Source organism: Mirounga leonina, unplaced genomic scaffold (assembly GCF_011800145.1).
Source record: "Mirounga leonina isolate KUSES-001 unplaced genomic scaffold, KU_Mleo_1.0 Mir_173, whole genome shotgun sequence".
Lineage (NCBI taxonomy): Eukaryota > Metazoa > Chordata > Mammalia > Carnivora > Phocidae > Mirounga > Mirounga leonina.
In genome coordinates this window covers 13,002,238-13,024,594 of record NW_023270447.1, presented here as the reverse complement: position 1 = coordinate 13,024,594, position 22,357 = coordinate 13,002,238, and the positions used below count along the sequence as shown (strand labels likewise).

The following is a 22,357-nucleotide window of genomic DNA, read 5'->3' as shown; positions in this document are numbered from 1 at the left end:
GTACTTGCTAGAATAAATGTTTTTTCTTACTTTTCTCAAGCTTATCAGATAGAGCTTTTAATGCTCTTTCAAAAGGCTCAACATAGGTACCTCCCAAAACTTAAATTCAGGACCCTGAAATAAAGCTGCATTTCAAAATAATCCTCACAAAGTAATCATGAAACATTCACTAACCTGATTAACAGATATTTACAATCTCCTGAATGACATGGCTCAGGATTTTTGTTCATTTCCATTGTAACCATGTGAGGAAAGCTCAAATCTATGATAATAAGCCCATGTTTAACTGTTCAATGTCATGCCACTCATCTACGCTGGTGGGTGGAATGATCAGGAACACAGTAAGAATTCCCAAAGGATCCCAGATTCCCTTTAGCATCCCATTATAAATAGAAGGGAACTCTCCACAAAAGCCAATTCAATAAGAAAAGTATATATCACTTTTCAGCTAAAAGGTAGGTAGGTGGTCTTAATAGCAGGTTTGAGCATTTTTAGAGAATTAGTTCTTTTTTTAATAGAAATAAAAATCAGTGTAATTTTAAAAATTGAGCACATTTACTGAATGCCATTGGTTAATAATATTATATATTGTTACCAGAATTCTAAAAAGTTACAATTTGGGGGGTGGAGAATTTAGCATAACAATTGCCGATGTTTAAAAAGGTCTGTTTATTTGATCTAACATATATTGTATATGTAGTAATAAGTATTAAGTAGAATTTAATGCAACTCACTATTACAAAGTCATTTGTTACGAGGGGAAACACAAACCCTAAAACCAAAGACTTGCCTAAAATTTTCCACCATCCCCCTTTTTATTTTCTGTACCAATCAACCTACAGTAGTTAGTACAGACCATATGTTCAATTACTCTGCATTATGGAAACTTATAGAATCTGTGAGGACTGATTTTATGTTTCCCTAATGCATAACACATATTTTCTTACCAGACAACGGGGGAATAAAATATTTAACTATGATGGTGGCAAAAAAGTTAATTTCTGAGACCTATTTAATAGTTGTAAAATTAAGAGAATTTCTAAATGTGTTATGTCATATACCTACGGTGATAAAATACATAGAAAGCCTGGAACAATGCCCTAAGGAAGAGGCAAACTTAAAAAGAAAGAAATTGTGCCAAATTTATTATTATTATTATTATTATTATTATTTGCAGAAGAACTTCATTGGTTACTGAGGAAAAGGTATAAATTTACATCTTACTTTATATGATTAACATATCTCTATGGAAAAAAACAGTCACTTTTATAAACTATATATTAATTCTTACTAAGGAAATTTGCCTTTTAAAGGGCCCCAAGATAATATTTTTTAAAGTAAAAGATTTTCTTCCCCAATGTATCCCTTCTAAATACACACTTATTATGCCAAATCTTCTTTTGAAAGGTTTGTTTTTGTGTACTTATTTAGTAATTCCAAACTTATTTAACACAAATATCTACTATTTCCAAGTCCACTCCTTAGTAATAACCAGGTTCAATGGTGTTCTATATTGGTTCTGCACACCATGAGTTCATATTAAAACATCATGCTAAAGAAGTTCAGTCCCTCATATGGGCTACTTTACCTTTTTTCTGTTACTACAAAAGATCTCTCTAAACACAAAGAGTTATATACATACTATGGTAAAATGAAGGATGTGATAATAACAACATTATAACACTATGAATAAGTCATGTTGAAATAATATTCACAGACATGGACTTAGAACATAATTCATTTCCAGTATGTATGAATATCATACTCAGTGAACATGACAAGTCACAGAATTTCACTGGGACTTAGTTTTCTCATGTTACCGAGGGTGGATATGAAGAATGACTACATGATCTCACCATTGCTACGACTGCATGTAATACCTATAGGCTGATAATATTAATGACTGCCATTTAAAAAAATCCTGCCATATGCCAATTCAGTGAAAAATTACTTTATATTATATTTCTATTACTCCCAATAACCATAAATGATGAGATACTGAATTTGACTAGTTTCAAGGCTCATAATTTTTCTACTAGAGCATACAGCAACTAATACCAAATCTACATATCCTGCCCAGAAACTTCTCACCTGATTTCCAGACCTATCCCAGTACACCTGAGGGCTTACTGGATTTTTCCACGAGAACATCACAAAAAAATCCCAAACAAAAAAGGTAAAATCAGAATCCATAATCTTCCCCTCTTTTATTCTATTGGTAAATTGTCATCACCATCCATCTAATTGGTCAAAAGGAGCGCTGAAGACATTCCTTAAATTCTCAACCTGCTTTGCTGCTTCTTATTCCTAATCTTCACGAACTATATCTAATCAGGTGCTAAGACCTACTCATTGTATTTCCAGTTCTCAGCCCTGTTTCAGATCCTCAATTTTCTCTAAACTGAATTATTGCAATAGCCACACATAAAATGTCCCCAGACCCGGTCTAGTCCTTCCCCAACCCATTTCCATAGTGCCACTGAACCAATCTCTCTAATCTCTTACATCTCATGTTAAAATCCTTCATCCTCCACAGTAAACAGGAAACATACTAACTCAACTAAATTCATGTGTGTACCATGCCAACCTCTGTGGAACTTGTTTCTGTTATATTCGTTTGGTCCTACTGACTAGCACACATCCCTGGCAGTAAAAGCTTCTGCAACACTATGGAGCTGTCACATATATTCCCTATATCTGAGTGTACTCTTCACCTTCTGCCCCCTACACATCCCCTGATCTTTCTTTTTTCCTACAGAGGCTGAGAGTCTAGGATGAGTAAGCAGAAGTGCATATAAGTAAGTGAATAGAATGCTTAGATCCTATGCTGCTGTGTTACATACTGTGGTAAATAGTTAACCAGGGGACAATTAGGAAATATTTGTGTGTCTATCCCCCCTCAAAACTGTAAGCTTCTTTATAGCAAGGGCATATTAGTCACTCACCAGGAACTTGATATTTACTGAATGAGTGAGTATATAAGCAATAATGGGAGTAAAAGTGTTAGCATTAGAAAAAAATTATGAGAATGAAGGTCATTTATGTTTGTTAATACTTTAAGCATATGTCTGTTAATATTTTGTCAGTGATGCCAGACTTGGATTCTAAAGATAACTTATAAATACTAGATTTTTCAAATACCATTTTAAGGTTGTGTGAGCACAATTAAAAAAAATATCTAGCTATGTGTGCTAAACTATTAAAAACTAATGTTTTAAATGACACTGAGTCAAAACTTTTTAACATCTCTTATTTTGTGTATTGTCATGAGATGTCTTAGTATTTAGAAAACTTTAAAATCTATAAGTGAGCTTTCTGACGCTCCTTCTACAAAAAAAAAAAAAAAAAAAAGAGCCATGGAATGAAAATGTTGCCTTTATAAATTTTACTCGTTTCTCACTTTATCCTCCTCAAGCTTCCATTTCTCAGATGACTGTAAGTTGCAAAAGGCTGGAAGATGAGAAAACAAAACAAACAAAACCCCCAAAACTCCCACGAACCAAGAGGGATGGTTTCATAACATGTATATGTATACATATGTATAATATGTGTACAACCCTACACACACACACACACAAATAGGAGGGGGGAAAAGAACACATTTAAATATAATGGAAAAACAGTTTTAGAGGAACAGAAGATCATTTTAGGGCCAAACCTGTTATAATATGTACCACTCTAATAGGAAAGCTCACTGTTGGACCATTCGTTAGAGATTTATTCACTCTTCTCTAGTCTTCATATGATCCCATATTATAGCCCAGATTATTCCCACCAGAAATTCTGGTCAATAGCTACCAAAAATGCCAAGGGGAAAAAAGACACATAAAACTGATTCAACTTTCCCTGGAGTATTCTATTAATCAACATGTCTATAGTCAGTAGAGAGGAAAATATACATACACACAAACAATTCCAATAATTTATTTGATTGTGTCAGAGTGATATTCTTTACAAAATAACTTTAGTTTAAATACTTAAAATGTTTTTATTTTAGTACAGTTGACCCATGAACAATGTGGGCTTGAACTGCATGGGTCCACTTAAACGTGGATTTTTTTTCGATAAATACAGTATAGGACTATAAATGTATTTTCTTTTCCTTATGGTTTTCTTTAATAACATTTTCTTTTTTCTAACTTACTTTATTGTAAGAATACAGTACATATATACAAAATATGTGTTAACAGACTGCTTATGTTATCAGTAAGGCTTCTAGTCAACAACAGGCTATTAGTACTTAAGTTTTAGAGGAGTTGAAAGTTATACATGGATTTCTAACAGCATGAGGGGCAGCACCTCTAACTTCCATAATGCTCAAGTATCAAGAATAGTGTAATAGTATAAATGCTGGTGGTATTTTGATAGAGATTGCATTAAATGTGTAGATCTCTTTGGGTATTATAGACAACTTAACAATATTTGTTCTCCCAATCCATGAGCATGGAATGTTTTTCCATTTCTCTGTGTCATCTTCAATTCCTTTCACAAGTGTTCTATAGTTTTCAGAATTCAGATCTTTTACCTCTTTGGTTAGGTTTATTCCTAGGTATCTTTACGGTTTTTGGTGCAATTGGGTGTAAATTGGGATAGGTTCCTTGATTTCACTTTCTGCTGTTTCATTATTGGTGTATGGAAATGAAACAGATTTCTGTACATTGATTTTTGTATCCTGTGACTTTACTGAATTTGTGTATCAGTTCTAACAATTTTTTGGTAGAGTCTTTTGGGTTTTCTACATAGAGTATCATGTCATCTGCAAATAGTGAAAGTTTGACTTCTTCCTACCCAATTTGGATGCCTTTTATTTCTTTTTGCTGTCTGACTGCTGAGGATAGGACTTCTAGTACTATGTTAAGTAATAGTGGTGAGAGTGGACATCCCTGTCTTGTTCCTAATTGTAGAGGAAAAGCTCTCAGTTTTTCCACATTGAGGATAATATTAGCTGTGGGTCTGTTATATATGGCCTTTATGATGTTGAGATACATTCCATCTATCCCTACTTTGTTCAGGGTTTTTTATCAAGAATGGATGCTGTACTTTGTCAAATGTTTTTTTGTTTTTGTTTGCATCTACTGAGCAGATCATATAGTTCTTATCCTTGCTTTTATTAATGTGGTGTATCGTGTTGATTGATTTGCAAATATTAAACCACCCTTACAGCCCAGGAATAAATCCCACTTGATCATGGTGACTAATTTTTTTAATACACTGTTGGATTAGATTTGCTAGTATCTTATTGAGAATTTTTGCATTCATGTTCATCAGAGATACTGGTCTGTAATTCTTCAGTGTAGTGAGCTCTTTATCTTGTTATGGAATCAAGGTGATGCTGGCCTCGTAGAATGAGTTTGGAAGTTTTCCTTCCATTTCTATTTTTTGGAACTGTTTGAGAAGAATATATATTAATTCTTCTTTAAATGTTTGATAGAATTGCCCTGGGAAACCATCTGGCCTTGGACTTTTGTTTATTAGGAAATTTTTGATTACTGATTCAATTTCTTTTCCGGTTATGGGTCTTCATATTTTCTATTTCTTCCTGTTTCAGTTTTTGTAGTTTATATGTTTCTAAAAGTGTATCCATTTCTTCAGATTGCCCATTTTATTGGCATATAATTTTTCATAATATTCTCTTATAATTGTTTGTATTTCTGTGGTGTTAGTTGGTATATCTCCTCTCATTTGTGATTTTATTTATTTGGGAACTTTCTCCTTTTTTTTGGTAAGTCTGGCTGGGAATTTGTCTGTTTTATTAATTAAATGTGAATGTACTTAATGCCATTGAAGTGTACACTTAAAAAGTGGTTAAGATGGTAAATTTTATGTGTATTTTACCACAATTTTTAAAAATGAATTTTAAAAAGGAAATTTGTAAATTAAGAAAAAAATCATTATTTATAAGTAACACCAACTTAGGGGATTGGTTAAGAGTATGGCTTTGGTTTCAGATGGACCTCAATTCAAATCCAGGTTGTACTAATGAGAATATTACTTAACATCTCGTGAAACAATTTATACATATATGAAATGGAGGTATCAACAATATCAATCCAGTATTACTTTGTGAGAATTAATTTATGCAAAAAATTTAGCCAATACTCTAAGAAATTAAGTCACTGAATTTATTGCATTTGCATATACAAAATTTGTATTTATTAATTGCATGAATGTACTTTATTTTCTAAACAAATAATAACCTTTTAAATTTATTTTGTGGGGGCGCCTGGGTGGCTCAGTCGTTAAGCGTCTGCCTTCGGCTCAGGTCATGATCCCAGGGTCCTGGGATCGTGCCCCGCATCGGGCTCCCTGCTCAGCGGAGAGCCTGCTTTTCCCTCTCCCACTCCCCCTGCTTGTGGTCCCTCTCTCGCTGTGTCTCTCTCTGTCAAATAAATAAATAAAATCTTTAAAAAAAAAAAATTTTTATTTTGTGAACTATTATCCCTAGCACATAGCTAGACATACATATGGTAGAAATATAACAATATACATTAAAATATGATCAGTCAATGATAAGATTAAAAGTACAGTAGACAAGCACCTGAATATAATACAGTCTTTATAAAAGACAAAAGAAAGGGTATTTTATCCTAGTGAAAAGGAAACTTAATCACGGATGTGAAGTAGCAGTCAATTTTATTTTATTTATTTCTTTTTCAAAGATTTATTTATTTATTCAAGGTGGGGAGGGGCAGAGAGAGGGTTAGAATCTCAAGCAGACTCCCTGCTAAGCGTGGAACCTGACCAAGGACTTGATTTCATGACCCCGAGATCATGACCTGAGCAGAAATCAAGAGCTGGAGGCTCCACCAACTGAGTCACTCAGGCACCCCAAGTAGCAGTCAATTTTAAAACATGCTATTCTAGCACTGACAGATTTATCAGTGAAATGGAAATATTAAGGCTCAACAAACAAAATATTGTGTACATAAGAAAATAAAGTGTAGAAACACAAAATAAGAACTTAAAGATCCAAGGAAGCAATTTTCCAATTAAATATGACTTTCTTCCACTAAACTGGATATATTCACATGATCTTTGACTGATTAATCCAGGTATCAATACCTTCTTCTCCAAATTTAATTTATGAATTAAGAGTTGTATGCACAATTTATCTCAATAACACAAGCAAAGTGAACATCTGTTAACTTTCTGCCACGTAAGTTTGTGTTTGGGAGGGTGGTGTGAACAGAGCCTCTGATGTGTAATATTCTTTCCATCTGCACACCAGGTGGCACTACATGGTTAATCAGAAGATGATAACACACATCAAGATTTCTTATGTATTTGGAGATAAGAAAATAAATAAATCAAAATTTTGTTTAATTTTTTTTCTTAAATGTCCACAGTAACTATAGTTAATAATTTACTTTAAAGGGTTATGTTGAGTTAATAATGTAAATTAATCATGATTACAGTAGTTTTTCCCAATATGAATTCTTATATAATTTAAATAATATTGCCAAGAAATACGAGTTTAAAAAATTGAGAAAGGATAACCAAACTAGGTTCTATCCCATTGATTTCTATTTATTCATTTAAGTAAATTTGTGTAACACAATAGAGCCTTGGGGAATTTAGGACAACATAAATTCACTAGATGCCCCTTAAATAATCCAAAGGCAGGGTCAGGTAACAAACTGATTTGATATAAATTTCAGTTGAATTTCCTTTAAAACATTTATTACTTAAAATACAATGCCTTAATGAAGTCTCCTCTTAAAAGCAATGATCTTGCTTTAGTACATACTGCTTTTAAGTATTTCATATCAAAGAAGGTGTTATTTAAATGTTAATGAAAATAATATTATTCCATTTAATCTAATGCTGCTTAGCCAAAAATGCTATAGCCCAACCTGTATAAATATGAAATAAGTGATAAATAAGACACAAAAATTACCCTGCAAAGTTTCTCATTCCTATTCTTTGGAAAGATTATTTGTAGAAAGAAATCTGAAGCATATGTAGAAATATCCCTAATTTCTTCTAATTTGCATCAACTTCTGCCATTTTCATACCATTTTTCATGCCTCTCTTATTAATCCCTCTTTCCTTGTGTGTAATGGGGGCCCTAATTTTACCAAGTTTTGCATACAGTGATTTGCAAAAGTGTAAGATAAGCAGGGTTGTGCAGTTTATAGTGTGAATAAAGCTATCTAGTGGTATGTCTCCTAGCTCTAATTAGAAACCACTGATGTATCATACATATGTATTCAATGTCATGAATTCCAGATTCAACTTCATTGAATTGGGGACTTGGGGGGAGAGGTTCTTGTATGACAATACCCACTACCTCAGTGACTTCTAATTTTGTTAATTATCTCAAAGTTTATTTTTCAACATCAACTTTTTACTTCTAGAGGACAACTCAGATCTACAGGATGATTACTACATTTACAAAAAAAAAAAAAAAAAACTATCATGATGCCCATAGTGTACGTTCAACAATATCCCCTCCAAGTTCAAATGATATTTTTCACCCACAATAAAAGGCAACCAGGAGCCATAAGCAGCAGTTGAAAGAAAACATTTTGGTTAGTCCAATAATTTTCCAACTCTTTTCTCGATTACTTTTTTTTTTTAAGATTTTATTTATTTATTTGAGAGAGAGAGACCGACAGAGCACAAGCAGAGGGAGCTGCAGGCAGAGGGAGAAGCAGGCTCCCCACTGAGCAGGGAATCTGATGCAGGACTCGATCCCAGGACCCCAGTATCATGACCTAAGCTGAAGGCAGACACTTAACCAACTGAGCCACCCAGGCGCCCTTTTTTGATTACCTTTTAAGAGTTGATTAAGCTACTGGGAACTACTTAAAAAAAAAAAAAAAGTAGTGCTTGAACAATGAAAATGACAGAAAAAACAGTTTTTCCTCCTTCTTTAAATAACTAATATAAGTGAAATATATTTTCATTCCATGAAATATATATATAAAAATGTAATAATTCCTCCATGTCTCCATCAAAAGAAACCCAGAGAAGACAAAAATGTTCAATAATTTAAAATAAAATTTACATTCATAAAAATGTTTAATAAAAAATATGGCATATAGAATATTTTAAAATAATCCTCCTGCTAAATTAATTATGTCCTTTTTTACTATAAAATGGGAGAAATCGATTATTTCAATTAATTAAATCAATAATGCAATTGATGTTTACGGAGAATCTACAATATTCCAGGAATTCTACCAGCAGGAAAAAAAACACTTAAAAAAAAAAAAGGATTTTCTCATTATCACCATCTTCATCATACAATGCTTATTAAGCACCCTCAAGCAAATAACATTACATTGACCAAATGGTCAAAGACAATATCTAATATTCAGCACAGAAGTGTAATACTTAATGCAATGATAAGGTATAAATGTAAGAATGACATGAACTGTAACATTTAGAATTTAATTCATTGTCTTTGAGTAACTAATCAAAACCATGAACAGGTCTTTGCATTTTGTAAAATAAAAAAAAAAAGAGCTATAAGAAGACACTTGGAAAGATAGACGACTTTAAAAAAAAGCTAAATGATCAAATAGCTTCAAACTTCTCAAGAAATTATTACATTGTTTTTCACTTCTTCCTTTGTTTCTCTTTTCTTTTTATTCTTCCAATTATTTTACTTCAAAAAATGTTACTGATGTTATACTATATTCATATTACAAAATGTGCTAACCTGTGAAATACAACAATTTTAAAATCTAATCCCTGCTCTCAAAGGTTTTTAATATACTGTGCTTGTGTGTGGGGCAAGGGAGTGGATATATGCACACAACCAAAAATAATAAAAGGAAAACTATATTCAGTTCTATAAATGACGTAGAAAATATTTTGTTATATATGAACACAGAATAAACATTTATCTCAGCAGGATGAGTATAAATGTCTTATGTAAGAAGTGGCATTTGAGATGAATATTGTAAGTATTGACTTTACCATATGGAGACAGACTAAAAAATTTTCTCACCAAAGACAAGACTATGAGCCAAGATATAATGATGGAAGAGTACAGTTTACTTTTGAGGGATGTCTAGATATCTGGTGGCAAGAAAGATCTATAAAGTAGTAGATTTAAGGCTAAAGGAGTAGATTTGGACAGCTATTGTAGCCTGTTCAAAGTCATACAAAGAAATTTTGACTTACTCTGAATGCAGTGACAGCCACTAAAAATATTTTAGACATTTACAGCTTGTTTTTAAGAAGTGTTACCTGATGTGGAAAGTTCTTCATATTAGAGTACCATATTACTAAGAGAAGCAGAGTGATTTTGAGCAAGAGAGATAACCATCATAAGGACCAGGATTACTCTGACATGATTAGCATCGTCTCCTAATATAATCAAACTATTCAGGAATCAATGTCAGCTTAGTGAACTTGGAATCAGAACAAGGACATTTTAAAGAAAATAAACTTATCTGTTTATCATCATGATATGGGCTCAAAGAACTCCAGGTCCATGTATTCAGGTGTCTTTAAAGAGATACCACCAATATTTCCTGAGATGTTTTTCCTTTCTATACTTCTAAAATTGACCGGTCCCTACTACTTGCTTCTGCAGATTAAGATACACTTTCTATAGATATGTTAATATGATCATAGAATAATTGCCCTACATCTATTTTATCTCCTTCTGGGGGCTTTGCTTGAACTCATTAAATGATAATTTAATGAACTCTCAGCTGGAATTCTATTTCCCTCATTTCTGAATTCTTGAGAGCTATCTCACAATTATACCCGAGTACTTATAAGTGACACCAGATTAGACAATATTACAAATTAAAAAAAAAAAAAGTGGATTGTCAAAATCATGCCTTTTTTTTTTTTTGCTTAAAATTAAATCAGGTTTATTACTTTAAAATAATCTACTATAATTGTGCACAATCCCTAAACAACTTCAGTTTTTATCTGTGGACATAAGAGGGTGGTCTAAAAGCCTTATTCCATTTTCTGCTAAATAAATAGAAAGTATACATGATTGTGTACAATTTAGAAACTCCTGATAAAGAAGCTAATTAAGAATAACTTTTACAGAGAAGAATTCTGGCTCTAAGAAGGCACAAGAGATTTAACTAAAGGCCACAATGTAGCAAATTTAATACCACAGTTTCTCAGTGGACTTTCTTAATTGTAATTATCTCCTCTTCAGCTGTTAAAATATTTGAGAATCATATTTAAAAAAATAATATTTTCTTATGGTAACTGGGGAAAAAAGCCAACTGGTAGTAACAGTAAGAAAAGTGAGGCTAAATATAAAAAAAAAATAATTCTTTCAGAGTATGAGGTCCCATGTTCATGATCCTTAAATTGGACAACTCAATGTAGGCAAGGTTTCATGGAATAACTTATTGGTTTTCAGTCACTGTGTCTCTAACAGCTTTTGATGTTGAAATATGGATGTTTGCATTTGGTACAGTTTTCCTACCTCCTCTATAAAATCCACTTTCCATGTTTTAGTTGCATTTACTAGTTTCCTTTAAGCTTTCTTAATCTTTATTTTCTTATCCACTTAAGAACCATTTTGAGAGTTAATGGTGTAGATTATATTAAAAGTTGAAGGAAAAAAAAAGAATTGGGCATGGAATATTTTAGCTACTACTGCTTCTACCACCAATATCACTACTATCAATGTTACTAATCCTACTTAGTCATTTGTAGTGTAATACCAATTTTATAATAACATAATATCTACTTTCCCCTAGGTTTGGTCAATGTTATAATACCCCCCCCACAATTGCCAATATGTTTCAGTATCCTATCGATTTATTTTGGCAAATAGTTAAAACAGTTGCATTAAAAATCAATAATTAAAAAATACTTATAGAGTTCCTAGTATGTGGCAGGCATTTTTCTAGGCACTGCAGATCTATGAACAAAGGAGACAAAATATTCAGCCTGCAAGAATTTGACTTTTAATGACTAAAACAAACATGTAACTAGTCAATTATAATAAAGGGAAGTAAGTGCTATAATAAAGTCTAGTCTGGACATTCAGAAAGGGAACAAAAACAGAGTGGTATGAGAATTAGGGTAAGGAAGCAGCTTCATTTATTCAGACTAAAGGGTGAGGGTAGGGTTGGATCATTAGAAGAGTACTACATGAAGTAGAAAAAAGTAGAACATGTAAGCTAACAACTTTAATAAGAAAATAATGACAGTTGTAGGTCCAGGCAACACCATGTCCAAATATTTTTTTTTTAAAGATTTTTATTTATTTATTTGACAGAGAGAGAGACAGAGCGAGAGAGGGAACACAAGCAGAGGGAGTGGGAGGGAGAAGCAGGCTTCCTGCTGAGCAGGGAGCCCGATGTGGGGCTCGATCCCAGGACCCTGAGATCATGACCTGAGCCGAAGGCAGACACTTAACGACTGAGCCACCCAGGTGCCCCACCATGTCCAAATATTGAGAAAAAAAATTTTTAGATGAGGTAAAACTGAAAACAGTTCAAAATGGCTGAAACACATAATTTAATGAGTAAAGTGACTGGAGACATAAGTTTTGACCAAATCATGAGGAGCCTTGAAAGTCTTGTTTTAAGGAGGTTTTCCTCTATCCCAAAGGAAATAGGAAGCTATGGCAAAGGAGAGAGGGTTTAATGATTGAATGGCATCATGAGATCTCATTTTAGAAAGATCACTATTTCTGCTGTAAGGATAATGATGTCCGGGGAAACTGGTTAGGAGGCTACAGTGGTGGTTCAGTATCAGTAAGGGTAGGGAATGGTGTAGTGAGACGTGGATTCAAGAGAAATCTTTGGGGTACATACAAATTTAAGCATCTGGTGGTGAGACAGTGACTATTTATCTCTATAATATCTTCCTGAGGTTCCTGCTCCCTTTGTGTCTATTGTGACTGCAATAATGGATTTTACTATTTCCTCTGTAATCCTCTCTCTCCCCCAAGTATTAAAAACAAAAATTCAGGAAAAACAAAAAATGAGAACCAAAACACCTCATCAGGAGAATATACAAAGTTTTCCCATTTATCTGGGGGTGTCTTAGTGGATGTTCCTTCTCTTACATGTTTGTTAATCTTTTCACCACCGCCATGTTTTGTGAGACCACCAGAGGTAAATTACTAGACAAGGGAAAGAATATGTGTTCCTCTGGAGCAAAGGCTAAAGATTCAACTCTTCAGTCATCTAGGGTCTAAAACCTGACTCTAGAATATAATCACCCAAAGAACTTCAATAAAAAAACTATACTCATGTCCAGCCCACTCTGACCACATCACACTCCTCAAATTATATGATACTATTGTTCTGTTTGAATCTCTTATAATTTTCCTGATTGAGATTAAAATTAAGCTAAAAACTGAATTCGATTTCTCTGTATTTTTAATTCTCAGCACAGTGCCTAGAACATTACAAGCATTAAATACTTATATAATTCACTCATCAGTTACTTACTGATAGGTGTGGGGCATGCTATGGGAAAAAAGGCAGTTAGTACCTCAGGGTCTTTACAACATAAATGAGTGGCTTTCAAACACTGACTATTAAGCCACATTTAAAAAATAATTTTTTTTGTAATACGCAGGGTACATGTGCAAGCACACATACCAAAAACAAATACACACCGAACTGAAAACATTTTTCACAAATTAACACTTACCCTAACCATGAGCAACACACTTAGATATTTTCTATTCTTTTGTGTTCATTCTTGTAAAATAAAAAAAAAAAGGAACGATGGTTGCAATCCATTATATTGATTTCAACACTAACCAGAGAGAATCACCAAATACTTTGAAAAAGCCTTGCACAGTGGACGTTCTATTTCTGAACATTGACAGTAACACACTCTGCAAGTGCTTTTATTAAAAAAAAAACAAAAACAAAAACAAAATTTTAGTCTTTTAAGAAATTCCAATGGTCTCAAAACAATTCATTCCAGTTAGAAAAAGATACAGAGCTTTATATCACTTATCTTTATTTCACTTAGAAGAAACTAAAGCTGTCATGGGTAAAAAGATGTAAGTCTCACAATGATGTATATTCAGTGTGATGATTTCTTTAATGGACTCTGTTAGCATTACTTAGGGAAAAACCTAAAAGTGAGCAACTTTTCACCAGCAATATCACACATATTGTTAAAAATCAGGCAACATGAGAATATATTTTTGTTAATGCAATGGATTTATTGAGCTGTCCTTGATAAGTCATATTTAATAAAGCCTTTTTTCTTTTAGACAAACTAACATAGAATGGACAGTACTTGTAAATATATAAGATCTATAAATAATATTCCCAACTACAGAAAGAGAAAATACTCCATTTTCATTAAGTGACATACGTAACCAATATGTAAGCACTAAGTTCAGAATGAATTCTTTGTTATTCAGTGTTTTACTAAGCTCCCTGAATAAAGAATCCAAGTGTCAAATACCAATGATGATGCACACCTATGGCAGAGAGACCTTTATTTCTCTTCACCCTCTATTTTTATCACATACCCCCTTCTATATAGTGATAGAAGTTTAATGGGGGCATCTGTTCACCCAGCTAGAGACTATATTTCCCAGCATCCTCTGCTGCTAGGCATGTTTATGTGACCAGGTTGTGGACAATGAGACAAAAACAAAACTGATATGTGGAACTTCTAGGTCATAAACTTGAAAGGAAAGGAGCTCCCTTTCTTACTTCCCATTTTTGTTAGCAGGAATGTGGGCAGAGTGGCTACCTATTGACCAAAGATGAAAGTCAAGTGTTGAGGACGGTTCATAGTATTAGATGAGAGAGACTAAACATTTATCTTGTTTAAACCTTATTTTCCTTTCTAAAAGTGGCCAAACATATATTCTAAATAATATAGAAGCCCTATTCTAAAATTGACTTCTCCAAACTCAGTGGGAAAAGGTAGATGAAGTGAGTAAAGTTTAATTACAATATAGAAGCATGGTTAATAAACAAAAGTATGTAAAGATGTGAGGCTGTCCAAGTAGTAGGCAGTTATAAGGTAATAGAAAGGTCATAAATTCCCAACTTGGCAGTCAAGAGTGTCAAACAATTCCTGGAGGTAACGTTATTTGTCTTCTATAGACAGAAGCTTTTTTTTTTTTTTTTGACAAGATGAAACTTCCTTGTATATATTTCATATAAAATACTGAAATAGAACATAACTGCATTCTACACATCACTACACCAAAATGTCAAAAGATTCACTCTCCAGCATGAAAATGCACAGCAACATAAATATGAAAGGACTTCACATGTTAAATGCAGAATTCACACCTTGGTGCAGAGTGAAATGGAGTATTGTGAATGGATATGGCATTATCAAGTAACATATGTAAGGGGATTTAATGGAATGAAACAAAAAAAATTTAAAACATTGATTCTAACAGATGGACGATATTTCTATGGCTAAAACCACTTAGACTGATAAACCACTCAATCGTTCCAAATTTTTTTACAATTTGATTATGCAGTTAATTTGGAGATATTTCAAGGTATTATTTATTTGGCCCCTATCTCTCCAGTACAAAGATTCTTTGTAGACAACATTTGTAGAGATCACAAAACTGCATTAGCATATACCATTCCATTAATGTTAGACCTATCTTTTCTGTACAACTGCCCTAGGAAAACACAATGGTGAATTACAAATAGCAATTTGAAAACATCACCAAAATTTCATACCTGTTGCTTCACTAAATTTTCCATTCATTACTCACAAGGCATCTTTGAACCTGTACTTACTGAAAGTAACAGCAACTTATTGATTCAAAATTGCTGGTATTAGTAGATACACTTCATAGACGCCTAACTTTCTGTTTCTTTATGTTATTTCTTGTATGTTAATTTACCATACAAATGTAACGTTGAAAGTAAAATCAAAGTTGGTGTAGTGCCTTTAAAAATGAAACCCATGAAAATATTAGACCTTTTCTCCTTCCTATTTTTGATCTACACAGTGACTATTGTACTTAAATGAAGATAAGATAGAGAAATAGCGATGAAGCAATGACAGTGGAACTCAAGTTTCTAAAGGGAAGGAGGCTCAGTACAGACACTTAGAAGCTAGAAGCTACAGTGAAAATTTATTCCCCCCCCCATAAGTTTGCTTCTACATAAACGGAGTGACAGAGATGGTCTTAGACTTGGTAGCGATTCCTAGGAAGAGAATACATGGCATCCTGATAAGGAAAATTTAGTAGGCTAAGAAGCATTCTTGATAATTTCACTCTAGATACACTCTGAATAAGGACAGTCCGAAAACAAATGTTATCCACTGTGTGATCACTTAGAGAAGTGGAACAGTTTAAGTCTCATGTAGCTTTATTAACTTAGCTATTCACATTTAAGGCGTGTGAACTGTAGGAAAGACAAACTGAAAGAGAAGAGGATGGACTTACTCACTTTGTAAGCCATAACTGTCCCCAATATGGGGACATGAAAGAATGAATACAAAGTTCCTGAGACAAAGACTAAGTTAAATCAACTCTTTGCTCTCTCTGGTCTTTTAGTAAAACAATAAGTGGACAGAAAAAATGTCAGACAACTCAATCTCTGTGGGATATGGAGACAAAACATGCAGCCATGATACAGGTGAAGTGCCTTAGCAGCTCTACATTGTCCATGTGACTCCCAGAAGTATAATTAAATATCTTTAAAATTCAGCTAAATACAAAAAGCCTTTAGGAGATTTTGAACAAAGATGAATAGAACAAACAAAACCCGAGCCAGTTCTGTTCTTTATTGTATATTTAGCCAGTTGGTTTTATCATAAAGAGAAAACTACAGCATCTATACATGGTTAAGCCCAAATTCTGAGCTTCCATAGCATGACTGAAAAACATCTTGTGTCTTAGAGATGTTCACTGGTAATGATGGCATGGGGAGAGAATGGGGAAATTTAAAAATGGTCTTGCCAAAGTCAATCCATAATGAAGGTGAGACGACACGGTTATAAATAGAAAACTTTCTTTAGCCACTCATTCCTGTCTGCTCCCCGAACAGATAAAACTTCTATCGTGGAAATGTCTGCAGGCAGTTATTCTGGCCACTGTCAGAAGACTTTTTAAAAATTACAAAGAAAAAATATTTAAAAGCAAGCTACTCACCTATTCCAATGAAAGCAGCTTTGTACCCTTCTTCTTTCAAAGTGCTAAGAGTCATTTCATTTGCTGAAAGGCTTTTGCCACAAATTATCTATAAGAAAAAAATGTTTCAATAATGATATTTTGGCATTTGATTAAGTAAAACTTTAACATCAAAAGAACAGAAACAATTTATCAAAAATTCCATATACATGTGGACATATTTTTGTCTTTTAGTATATAGGCTTACATATACAAAACAGTATACAAATAGAACACTAATATATCTTGCTTAAGGACTAACTGCAGCTTTGCCTTTTAATGAAATAGCAGAAGAAAAGCTAGTGTATTTAAAACCAAGTCAGTAAACTTTCATAGCTTGATTAATATGTTCAAGGCACTATGTGGGGCACTTTAAAGAATAAAATGATAAATGAGACACAGTTTCTGCCTCAATGTATAATGAAGATCTGTGCAGAAGACGTACATAAATAAATATAATATAAAACAAAGTGTGATCAGCACATGTCTACAGGAATTCAAGAGGATAGAGAGATTCATTATGGCTGAGTTCACAGGATGAGAATAAAGACAGGTAGCAGGATTTTAATAGGGCTCTTTTAAAATAATAGATAGAATTTTGATAGAGGACATTGTCCAGGGAAGATGAATAGAGTTGGGAGGCAGAGGGTAGGCAACACTATTACAAGTCACGATACTTTGTTCAGTTCCCAGACATGAGCCAATTTTCAGATCTGGAACCTACTAACTGCAGAGGGTGGCCAAGTCCCCAGGAAGAAGGACCCTGCAACATCCTGTCAAATTAATACTCTAATGATTCCCTTAGTCCCTCTACAAAGGGAACTATGGCCATTTACCCAGGTGACTGTACAGTGGAGAAAGGGAAATAATCACACGTTTCAAGGACATGGGATACAGATTCTTCACGGACATTGATACATAGAGATGCAAGAGTGGGGAACTGCAGGGTAAAGGTAAAAAATGGACCCTGGGAAAATTCTGGCTCACAGTGGGAACACTGAGATCACAGCCCCAGGTAGTGATTATTCCCCCAGTATTCAACTGCATAAGCAAAATTGTTATACTTGTCAGTTGAAGTAATCCCTACATTGGGTCACTCACTGGTCTCTGCAGTAAGACCTATAATGGCTATAATAACTGGGAAGGCCAGAGAACTTCTGAAACCCCAGTCGAGAGAGTAAATCAAACACACTACCATATCCTGGGGTTGGGTAGGATGGGGAGAGATGGTGGTGGTCCATGTTATATTTCTCTGTAATTCACCAGTCTGGCCCCTACTGAGACCAGATGGTTCCTGAAGAATAATGGTAAACTACTGCAGGCTCAAGCAAAGAGTACCCCTGATTGCAGTTTCTGTGACAGATGTGGTATTATTGTTAAAGCAGATTAATAAGGCCACAGGTACACTGCATGGGGTAGACTTTTCCATCCTGCTTCTGAGAAAAAGGAATCAGAAACAGTTCACATTCACAGGGGAAAGATAAGAATATTCATTTACAGTTTTGCCTCAGGAATATGTCAACTCTCCCCTGTAATAATATATGTAATCTGAAACTATCCGGTCACCCCACAGAAATCACAGTGATCCATTACATTGAGAACACCATGCAGATTGGACAGCATGAGCAAGAGGTGGCTAGTATGCTGGAGACTTTGTTAAGACACATGCACTGAGAGGGCAGACAATGAATCCTAAGAAGATCAAGGACTAGCCACTTAAGTGAAGTTTAGGGGTCTACTTGTCAGGTGTATAGTATTATATCCTCCCTGAAGTAAAATATTTTGCTGCAATTTTGTTCTCATTTACCACCATAGAGAAGGATAACACCTGGTAGGCATCTTTGGGTCCTGAAGATAGCATGTTCTTAAAAACAAAAGCCTCTAAACTGAATCATAGAGAAAGAACAAATTTTACCCATGAAACAATAATTGAAAATAACCTGCCCAGAGTACTTAACTAAGTGCAAGGCTTTCTTCTAAATACGCATATATGGACTCATTTAATCCTCACAATTAGCCTTATGAAGTGGTATTGGTATCCTCATTTTACAGATGATGATACTAAGGAACAAGAGGGCTTAGACAACCTTTATCAAGATTGCATATATGGGGCGCCTGGGTGGCGCAGTTGGTTAAGCGACTGCCTTCGGCTCAGGTCGTGATTCTGGAGTCCTGGGATCGAGTCCCGCATTGGGCTCCCTGCTCAGCAGGGAGTCTGCTTCTCCCTCTGACCCCCCCCCTTATGTGCTCTCTCTCTCTCTCATTATCTCTCTCAAATAAATAAATAAAATCTTTAAAAAAAAAAAAAAAAGATTGCATATATAGTCTAACTGCAGAGCCAGCATGAGTGACAGCTATGCTCTTATGTTTCTGAGGTAAAAGGAGAATGAAAGGCAGAACTGGAACCATCTTCAAAGGTATAGAAAAACATGACATGTGAAGACCTACTGAAAATGTAGTGTTTCTGGGATATAAAGGGCAAAGCAAAGAATAGAAAGAGAAAGTAGGAGAAGATGTCTGAGATTGTATCATAAAGGGCCATTTTGCTCTCCTAAAATACTAATTCTACTTTTATATTGGGAGATAGAATAAGTGTTTGAAAGTTTATAAGCAGAGGACAAACAAGGTGAGATTAATAACTAACATTCAGAACTCTGGAACATATCAAATACCATAGAACAAATTAAAACATCAAGTAAACATGTACTATTAAAGGTGCTCTGTAGTATCTAATAGTGTGTATTTGTATTAGAATTAAACACTCCAAAATAATCTAATATTGAAGTTTCTGAATTTCAATTTATACTAATTTTTAAGAATAGATTTTTTCTTTTATTAAACTATTTCTGATCATACAGAAAGTTCTACTGTTTACTGTATGAAAAAATTAACCTTATTACCAATATACAATAAAGGAAAGACATAAAAGAACACTAGGTCCAAACATTCTAAATAAAGTTTTAGCAAGTAGAATAAAAATACATTCCAAAGTTGAGCAGTGGAATGTCCTGCTGATGGGTTAATTCATGGAAGTGGTCCTCAGACTCCCTGACTTTAAGGTTAGTTTATCTACTGCCTCAGCAAAAAGATTCAGAAAAGACCCCCATCCTTCCTGAGGTTGTGTGTGTGTGTGCACAGCAGTTTAGTTTAGTAGTTGCATTATGTGATTTATCAAATGAAGACAATGACATCCCAATCCTTCTACTCTAGTGGAGTGAAGATGTCTGAGTTTATAATGTACAGGAAAAAGTACAGATATTTTATATTTCTACAGCCTGTTTCCACCTTAGTAGGCAATAGTATGCAACTGGGGAAGAACAAAAAAAAAAAGTTGAATTATACTTTAGTGTATTGAAAACTGGAAACACAAGTAGCTTGACTCTTGGTGTTAATATACTGGTACTGGAACCAGGAAGATTTTATTATACTGTGGACGAACGTTGTGAGAAAGATGGATAATAGCCATCATTGAGCAGTAGCTCCATGATGCAAATGAGACAGAGCAATAGTAACAAAATTCAGTAGAGTGACAGGCATGAGAACTCTTCTCTGTCTGTGCTGGGGAATCCAGTCAAACTTCCCTTTTCTAAAAGCCTCGGACTCCCAAACATTTGTCATCTGATCAATAACTAACTCTCAGTCAGAAAGAACAAGGAGAAAGATTCTTCGACAAAAAAAGTTAAAATTTTGCTTACATTATGCCTTGGGAAACTGAGCTGAAATGTGTAACATGTAACTAAAACTAGTATTATAAGACAATTACAAATATTGAAAACGTTCCTGTGGCTGATATACTATGAAATCCTAATATTATTTGTTAAATATCATGCTAGGAAAATATCACATGGGCAGCATTTTCCTTGTGTTTTTGTTCCTTTTATTCTTCTGTAATTCTATATATGTAATATTTTTACATCTTGATTTTTTTAAACATGGATTACAACATACATTGTACCTTCCTCTAGTGGCTTTAGTAATACAGGACTGAGTACTCAAGCTTCTTAACTAAATTCAGAATAAATTCACTCCACTTCAAGCTCAGAATAAGAATTATTACTATTCCGATATAAGGGCTAAATATAGTAAGCCCTGAGCCAGAGTTCCATCTAATATCCCCTTTGGGACTTAAGGGAACTTTCTTCACACATACATAATATGTCTTCATATATATAATAATATTTGTAATGTAGATAAAGGTTTACAACTTTTTTTGTAACTCTTTCTTCAAAGAAAATATATTAAAAAATACAGATTATTAAAAAATACAGATAACAGTGTACATGCTCTTCACATTTTTTTTTTTAAGATTTTATTTATGAGGTGACAGGGACACAGTGAGAGAGGGAACACAAGCAGGGGGAGTGGGAGAGGGAGAAGTAGGCTTCCCGCTGCGCAGGGAGCCTGATGCAGGGCTCAATCCCAGGACCCTGGGATCACAACCTGAGCAGAAGGCAGATGCTTAACGACTGAGCCACCTAGAGCCACCAAGGTGCCCCGCTCTTCATATTTTTGATAGAATATTTGGCTAAACAGATAAAATATTTCCAGAATACCTAAGATAAGAGATCAGAAGGAAGAATTTTAAAAATAATATTTAGCTTTCTTCAGACACAAAAATTATTTTGTCAGATATTGAAATACATATTTCTCTCCTTCCAGTAGAGTTATGATATGATTTTATATTAGTTTTCCAATAACATCCAATAATAGAAATGCTTCAAATAACTATAATAAGAAACAAGATGCTGTTGAGAGGTTATCATGAGTGAGTTCTGAGTTAGGTATTTTCACTCAAATTAGGAAGCAGAAGACATGCCTAGTAAATTAAGTTTAATTAAATTCTATCAAAATATTTTGAGAAATGTCAAATATAAAAATATTTAGAGAGGAGGAGCAAGATGGCAGAGAAGTAGGAGACCTAAATGTCATCTGGTCCCAGGAATTCAGCTAGATAGTGATCAAACCATTCTGAACACCTACAAACTCAACAGGAGATCAAAGAAAAGAATAGCAGCAACTCTCTGAACAGAAAAGCGACCACTTTCTGGAAGGTAGGATGTGCGGAGAAGTGAATCCGAGGCGATATTCGGGAAGATAGACCGTGGGGGGAGGAAGCCTCCATCAGCCAATACCAGCAAGTGACAGAGCAGCGGAGCACAAAATCGGAACTTTTAGAAGTTGGCTCTGTTGAGGGACGTCACTCCAGTGGCTAAGCGGGGGGTGGAACCCTCGCTGGGACAGTGTGGTCTCAGGACCCTTGGGGTCACAGAAAGACTGGGGGTGCCT

General features: G+C 34.3%; 1 protein-coding gene across 2 annotated transcripts in view; it reads right to left on the bottom strand.

The window, feature by feature from the left end:
• DPYD (dihydropyrimidine dehydrogenase) overlaps positions 1–22,357 on the bottom strand; it is an 802,992-nt gene that overhangs the window by 523,076 nt on the left and 257,559 nt on the right. For both annotated transcript variants that reach the window (XM_035017962.1, XM_035017963.1), the window contains exon 8: positions 17,054–17,141. In XM_035017962.1, the coding sequence (XP_034873853.1) occupies positions 17,054–17,141 (88 nt within the window). The remainder of the gene's footprint in view (positions 1–17,053; positions 17,142–22,357) is intronic.